Source organism: Anser brachyrhynchus, assembly GCF_964034855.1.
Source record: "Anser brachyrhynchus genome assembly, chromosome: 5".
Classification (NCBI taxonomy): domain Eukaryota; kingdom Metazoa; phylum Chordata; class Aves; order Anseriformes; family Anatidae; genus Anser; species Anser brachyrhynchus.
Window position 1 is genome coordinate 50,661,124 of NC_137699.1, and position 7,891 is coordinate 50,669,014.

The 7,891-nt window shown below is 38.7% G+C and overlaps 1 protein-coding gene across 1 annotated transcript; it reads right to left on the bottom strand.

Annotated features, from left to right (window-relative positions):
* Positions 1 to 859: 859 nt before the first annotated feature.
* Positions 860 to 6,914, bottom strand: LOC308195968 (alpha-1-antitrypsin-like). Its single transcript, XM_080594282.1, has 6 exons — positions 6,719 to 6,914; positions 5,246 to 5,292; positions 4,379 to 5,045; positions 2,718 to 2,988; positions 1,938 to 2,085; positions 860 to 1,134 (listed from the first exon to the last, which is right to left on the bottom strand). The coding sequence occupies exons 3-6, from the start codon at positions 5,031 to 5,033 to the stop codon at positions 943 to 945; spliced, it is 1,266 nt and encodes a 421-aa protein (XP_080450408.1). The 5' UTR covers positions 5,034 to 5,045; positions 5,246 to 5,292; positions 6,719 to 6,914; the 3' UTR covers positions 860 to 942.
* Positions 6,915 to 7,891: the final 977 nt, after the last annotated feature.

Consider the following 7,891-nt stretch of genomic DNA (forward strand, 5'->3'; position numbering starts at 1 on the left):
TTTTGGATGTCACAATATAAGGGCATAAAAGTATTAAAGAGCATCCGAAGGATAGATACAAAGATGGTGAAGGGTCTAGAGAGAAAGATATATGAGAAGCATATATGAGAAACAGCTGAGGCCCATTGGTGGCCTGCAGCTCCCTCACAAGGGGAGTGGAGCAGCAGGTTCTGAGCTCTGCTCTCTGGGGACAGCAACAGGACCTGAGGGAAGGGCATGGAGCTGGGACAGGTGAGGGTCAGGCTGGGTGTTAAGGAAAAGTTCTTCACTCAGAGGTTGGTGGTGGAACAGGTTGCCTAGGGAAGTGGTCACAGCACCAAGCCTGCCAGAGTTCAAGAAGTGCACTCAGAGATATGGTTTAATTTTTGGATAGTCCAATGAGAAGGCAGTAGTTTGACCCACTGATTGTTGTAGGTCTCTTCCAACTCATGATATTCTATGCTTCTATTCTATGTTTTTCCATCAAAGACATCCAGGTGGAAGACAAAGCCTAAGACATCCCTAGGTGGACTGCAGTTAAATGTTAATTTTTCACATCATCATCTCTCCAGGACCACACAAGAGCTGGAGGCAGCTGGAGAAAACATTAACATTTTCCTTGCTTCCTACTCACTATTCAGGAGCAGCCTGTTTGTTCATTCATTATTTACAGAAAAGGATTTAAACTATTTCTCTCAGATGGATACTTACCTTGTTTTTCAAAGATAGCATATATTGGCCATTAGAAGGCTAGTATATCATAATTCACTAATAAGTATATCTTGGTAGTTGCTTTCTACTGGAAAAGGGAGTAAGAGCTGCAGTTTTAAGACTGACCACATTATTGCCTCTATCATTTTTTGGAAAAAGAAAATGTTAGTAAGGGCTTTGATATGGTTTTAATTACAGACTACAAATGCATCAAGAATGCAATTGAAATCAATAAGACATGCCATGGACCAGTCATTTTTCATTAGGGTTTACAATTTTTCCTATGAAGAGGATGCTTTGAGTATATTGATCAACAATCAACAACAAAAATGGACGATTAAATTTTACAACAGGAGGAACAGAATGAGGAGCCAAGTCTGTGCCAGTGACTGCTGCAGCCTCTGTGCCATTTTCATGAATATTCAGCAGGGACTTGTGCATAGCCTACAATAAAACACAGCAAGAATTAGCATACATACAGGATGGGTGTGGAATGAGTAAAATAAGCACTAAGTTAATTGAGCTACTGCCTTTCACAGAATTGCTGGTAGGTCATGAACAACACAACTGTAGCCCATGGAAGATGTTTAGTGTTTAACAATGTTGTCTTAATGAGCAAGTATTCTCCCATTCAGTATTCCTCACCACTGTTTCTACCACAGTAGAAAAATCAATCTTCATATCAAACTGTTGATACTAAGCTTTGTTTCTCTAACCCCAAAATACTATGTTGTAATTACTGCTTTCATAATGGCTGTTATAATGTTAACATCTCTTCACATTATCTTTTTTCCCCCCAGGAAATGGGATGCTTTCCTCAAATCTGGTCCATCTTACGTGATTAGCACTTGTCATTGTCTTCTCTGGAAAAGTTTTTAAAATCCTTTAAATTACAGAATGCACATGTTATAAATAAGGGCTATTTTTTGTGCTAAATATGTTCATGCAAAATACCCCCAACAGGTATCCATGGAGGCTCCCTTCACATGCAGAAATTAGGCTGTATTTTGTTCCTGGGACAAGAGATATACCCCTCCCAAGATTTGCCACAAGTCTCAGCCTGTCAGAAGGAAGACAGTAGCCTTATCTCCAGATCTTGTACAAGTCTGAGAGAATTTAAAGTTATTGTACTAGCTAAAGTGTTCTAGTTCACAAAGTGCCAACCATTCCCAGTGATAAGAAATATTTCACAACATGACTTAAGGATAAATGGTTATCGAGACCATCATTTCTGTTGATAGACTTACTCTTGAAACCTTCAGATCAGGCTTTCCTGTGATTCCAGACAGATCAGCCCAATCAGAAAACACATCTGTGACACCCAGATTCATGAACATTTTCTTTAAGTCATAGGTGCCAGAAATAGATAGCTTTGGAATATACACTTCTATCCTCCTGTTAATACAAAAGAAAATTATGGTAGTTATTACAACCGAAGTATATCTTGAACTCTTCTCGACTTGCTGGTTATTCTTTTGTGCTAAAAAGCCAGTCTTCAGATTTATACAAGATAGCAACTAAAAGACATGAAGACAACAGTCTGGAGGATGGGAAAATGTGGTAGGAGAAATATGGGATTTTTTTTTAATCCCACAACCATCACTTGAATGGACAACAAGCAGCAGTGGTGCCAGCATATATGTGGATACATTTGCATTCATTTTCTAGCCCTGAACGTTTTTCTTTTGGAAATCACACCCCATTTCCCTGAGGGATCTTGTTGCTATGTTATAGCATTACTGCTATTAGCACATTGGATTTGAGAGAAAGGAAGTGGAGAAACTTAAGATCAATTAAAAATGCATGAGAAGGTGAATTTCCCAGGTCACAGAGCTCTTCCTTCATCAAAAGGCTATGCTGATTCCAATTGTTGCTGAGAGTATCAAATCAGGTCATTTGACCTGTTCCTTTATACCCGTCCCATTACATAAGTCTTCAATGAACACCAAAATTAATAACTGTAAAGCTTGATTATAGTATTTAGACTTCAGATTCTGACTACTGTGAGGCATCAAATTAGAACTTACCGTCTTTCAAGTAATTTTTCCCATTTAGACACAGTTTCTTTTGTCAAGGCATTCTCCAACCATTTCATTTTTCCTTCACTGGGCAGGACAAACAACGCTGCAACATCTCCCTTGTAAGGAATCTGCACCACCTTGCAAGACAGTGTCTTGTCAGAGTATGTTTTATAAAAGCTATCTCGAGTCATCATCTTCACTTCAACTGAGGTTTTTGCATTCACATAGAAATAATCCTTGCGAGTCCCCTTCACATTGAAAGGATTTTCCCAGTAGGCTTAAAACCAAGAGAGAAAGAATACAATTACATGCTTATTTTAAGTAGCATATATTAGTATAGTCCAGACTAACTTACAACAGATAAATCCATATATGAAGATTTACACTCATACTCAAAGATCAGAGGTATTCAAAATTCATTCAAGATCTTTGCTGTAATGTGTTCAAATAACAGTCAAATATCCCAAGTTAAAGTTCATATGGACTCACACAACATCTAAGTCAAATAAATTACATGTAGTAACTTCATCATATTATCTTACCTTTTATTTGAGAAAAGTGATGGCTGTAAAGAAACTCATTAGTTTCTGGTCAATAATTTTGCGTGTAAAGCAAGTTCCACAGCAGATGACTACCTTTTTCCTTTTTAAAAGGTAGTACATTAATCTCCTTCCATGCTTTTTCATCTGTTCTTCATCTTGTAGCACAAAGGAAAAGCTTACATGCAAGATGCAAGAACAACCTGAACTTTTGGGCCGGATCATAACTCCACTATAGTAAACAAAGTGAGTTTCCAGGACTTTAACCTTCAATGCAGGGATCACAATTTATCACAATTTGCCATTCTGTAGTTTTTTTTTGTTTGCTTTTTTTTTTTTTAAGTACTGAATAGAACTAAAATTGAAAAATAAGTAATAGAATGTAAATACTGCTATACTCTGGTTACTTTCTAAGTTTGATCTCTTGTCTGTCCCATCATAAAGAAAAACCTCAGACTGGTGCACTTGAGACTAGGGTACCTAGATTTAACAGAGTACATGAAGTAAAATCCATTTTACTGAATGTTCTTTTATTTCCTAACATTGCCTTCTGGGTGGTAAATTCAATTTATGTCCTGCATGCTGCTACAAATTGATATAATGTTTAAGAGTAATTTAATCATTGACAAATCAGTACATTCTCAAGTATCTCTTGGTGTGTATGTGTATCTATAAATAAAATGGGATGACAAGTTGTCAAGCTGTAAAGCATTTAGATCCCAACTCCATAGGTATGTACCCATCAAACAGATATGGACTGTAAATTAAAGTGTTTAGCAATTTTTGATAATCTCCTCGGATTTTATTTTGCTACTTCATACAGCATGTAAAAATATTGCAGAATAGTTTTTGAAATAAGTAGAAAGTCTGATAGAAAAATTTACAATTGCGTAAATCTGTTGTCGTCTGGCAATTCCATAAGACTTGAAAATTGCAAAGTGAACTTGTGTCTGCAAGCTTAAAAAAACTAGGTTTAGAAAGAGTTTCAAAGAATAACTTTCAATGTTTCTTATAATAGCTTAATCTTAACACTGTCCTTTCTTTTAAAAAATAATTCAGAATTAATCTGGGATGTTTGTTTCAGTCCAGGCCAAACTGAGATATTGCAATAACATCTGTATAACTTACCTTTGAAATAAATATAGTTAACAAGTACCATTAGAGAGTTTGGATCAAGGTCTGTAAGTATTTGATTTATCTTCCCATGGGTTTGGTTCTTTATGTGATCATTAATCACTTTTTTAGCTTCAGTTGAATTCTGGAAGTTACTAGAAATAATTTTTCCCTTGTACGTTTTTTGAATGTCCTTCAGAAATGTTTTTAGCGGCTTCAAGTGTTCATCCATGAACAGGGTGTTCCCCATGCTCAGTTGCACCTGGCTGCCAGGACGGTTCAGTAAGAAGAGGAGATGACGAAAGCCATCATGTATCTCCTCCTCCCGGGTGCTGGTGAGATTAAAGGCCAGCCCCTCCAGCACCTGAACCCGGCTTGCAGCTCTGGAGCCCAGGGCCAGCAGGGCAAAGGCAGCAGACACACTGACTGGGGAGAAGAAAATGTTCTTGCCAGGTGCCTGGGCAGATGCTTGCCTGTAAAACCTGAAGGCAAAGTCCGTGTTGCTGGGGACTATCCGTTGGCAGAACCCAAGAGGATCTCCCTCATGGGAATGCTGCTCCTGGAGGTGAGTTGCCTGGGGCTCATCATCACGGTGGTCAGGCTGGACCACGCTGTGAACAGCAGGGTAAAGCACAGCAACCACCAAGGTGGTGAGGGTGGCCTTCATCATCCTTTGCAGTTACTGCAGGGACAAAGAAAGAAATGGTTTCAGGCCCTGTAGAACAGTCAGTCAACATCTCATCTTTTATTTCTCTCTGCTACTACCTTCAACAGCTATTTGGTAATCGTTGTTAATCTCCTGATCTTCGCCTTTTCTATGGCAGTGTTTTGAAATGCTGCCGCTTCTGACCGTAGATGTAATTCCTGTCCAGTACTACCCACCTCAGTTCTGCTTTCCTCCAGCTGCAGGAGTCCTTTGTTACTGGAATCTTGTGGAGAGAAAAGCACGTGAGTATTAAAGAAAAATCAGAGGAAGAGAAATTAAAAGGTTGGTTGTTTTTTCATCTCCATTTTATGGTGAGGTAACAACATTGGGAGCAACTCTTACTTCTGTTTACCTCAAGGAATTGACGATTATCATATTAGTGCCTGAATGATATTTATGTCAATCACCAAGCTATGTCAATGGAAAAAAAATACAAGATTGCCACAGCCAGAAGTCATGTGTCGTCTCTCCCCCACCCCCCAATCCTGCCTCACTTTAACATACAAAGCGAGTAATTACAAGGGAGCAAGTAACGTTTTTCTGCATCAATACCTGGTTACATCAGAACACGTTGCTTTATTTCAGTAATATTTTAAACCACTGCTTCACCGACACATGCCTTTCAGATGGTTTCCTCTGTTTGTACAGCCCCAGCACAGCCAGAGGGTGAGGCCACTGCACTGGGATTGGCCCCTCCTGTCTCTCCAAACTTTGTATAGCAGGGAAGCCTCTTTCCATGAGGCACATAGTACCTCAGCTAGAGTCACTTGGGAAAGAGTCTGGGTTGTGGTATCTTTCTCATTTCTGACAATTGTTTTCATTTTTTGTTTGCTGATGGCTTCTATTCTTACCTATTAGACTAAGAACCTGTAGGTATGCTTTGTAGTGTCCTTTGTAGTGTCTAGAATGAATGTTGAACTTATCAAATAACAGGCGAGAGCTATTCCAGTTAAAATTTGTACTAAAGACTAGAAAAGCAACTCCAAACAGACTTCACCCAGTATCTTACGTAAAGTAGAATAGCTTTTGGGAAGAAGATTGCATGAGTTACCTGATCACCTTACAGCTGGTGGCTAAGGCATCCAGAGACACAGGCTCAGTAAAAGCAGGAGGGATTTTCCTTGGGATTTCAACTAACCTGCATCAGCATTCTGTCCACTCAGATTTGGGTGAAAAGAACACAGCTTGTCCTTCTGCAGATTTACTGTGAGATCTGAGTAAATCAGGACTTATGGGGAGCTTGGCATAGCAAAATTAGCTGTATGAATCCTGCCTGGACCACACTGGTGTAAATAAGACACCTCATGCACACCAGAGTTTTGGTTCATTGTAAGCTTTAAGGAGCCTCACTAAGGATAACAAACTAGACTGACAGTTGGGAAGAATATTTTCCCTCTTGTTAATGAAGCAGATTTATTCTAGATGTGAAAGAACTATTTTGGATAAATATTCAGAAAAGAGTTATACTTGTGGAACTTCTATAATATATCCCCACAAGTTGCTATTCAATATTTCTTGAAATTAAATTCTGCTGTTGAGTGCTTAGAAACCAGGTCTCACCCTTGAGAGCAGATGTGCTTCATGACTCACTAGCTAAATGCCATATAGCTGCATCAAAATATTTAAGGTAAAGATATCTGGGTACTTACATTGTATTCAGAAGGGTCCTGCACTCATATGGGTTGTGCTGTTCCTGGCTGCTTTACTCATACTGCTGTTTTCCTCTGTTAAACATTACATGGCCTCAAATATAGATTATCTAGAAGGACAAAGCTGAATGCTGATGAAGCTAATTTTCTTGGCTATCATATTCATGTGTCCACATCTCTACTCCAAACAGAGCAAAGACCATCAGACCAAGCCAGACAGTAAAGTGGAATGTTATGTCCCAAACAGTACGCAACACCTAAACAAATATTAATTAAAATGAGATTTGGTGCCAAAGACAGTCACTTTTTTCTATGTAGTACCTGAGACAGAAATTACCCTTCCTCTGGAGATGTCAATTCTGCCCAGCACTAAGCTCTGACAGGCAGGGGCAGGGCAAGGGAGCTTTGGGGAACACCTCTTGTTATCAGCCATGCTACCCAGCCTACTGGACTCTGCTTAAGGTAACTTCTTTGAGTATCTGATCATATAAACATCCTGTAAATGGCTCCTGGAACCACTGACAGTTGTCATGGGACTCTCTCTTGAAGAGCATTGTCCTTGTTTTCCCACCCTGTTACACATCCAACCCTTGATGTCGGCTGTTTAAGTTACAAGAAAAACTCTATTAGAATTAGGATATTTTCCTTTATGTTATTTCCTTACTAGATTATCTTTTTTGTTGTTGTTGTCGTTGTATTAGAATGTTGTAGTCATATATTATTTGAGGAAATATATATAAGGCAAGCTACTTTCATAGTGACATAATCATCTTGTGTTTCCTACCAAGTGCTGCCTGGACTCAATTTACATCCTCTAGATCTGTCTCTCTTTACTGGAGTAAAGAGTCTACTACTGTTATAAATCTCCTCTGTTAAATGCCTAGTCTCATCAGAAACTCTCATTTCTTAAGAAAAATACAGAAATTACATAGCTCTTTACAGGCCAAGTTTTTCAGGTAACAGGTTCTAATAATTCCCAAAGATAAACTTGTTTTTCAGCATTTCCTTCTCTCAGCAGAAGAGTTTTAAATGTTTCTGTAGATCTCACCAATCCCAATATTTTTTAAGTGCGCCTACTGTGACCAAATAAACGTAATACATTATACAAGCACAAACCCATTGCCCTCTGCGTGCAAGCACTAATAGAAGTACACTAAATATATAAACAATCCA

Excerpts from the sequence above, each read along its gene's own strand:
- LOC308195968 (XM_080594282.1), bottom strand. The coding sequence starts at position 5,033 with ATGATGAAGGCCACCCTCACCACCTTGGTGGTTGCTGTGCTTTACCCT. Across the intron at positions 2,989-4,378 it reads TAACTATATTTATTTCAAAG|CCTACTGGGAAAATCCTTTC; the intron begins GTAAGTTATACA and ends CTTGGTTTTAAG. Across the intron at positions 1,135-1,937 it reads CTGATCTGAAGGTTTCAAGA|GCTATGCACAAGTCCCTGCT; the intron begins GTAAGTCTATCA and ends GTTTTATTGTAG.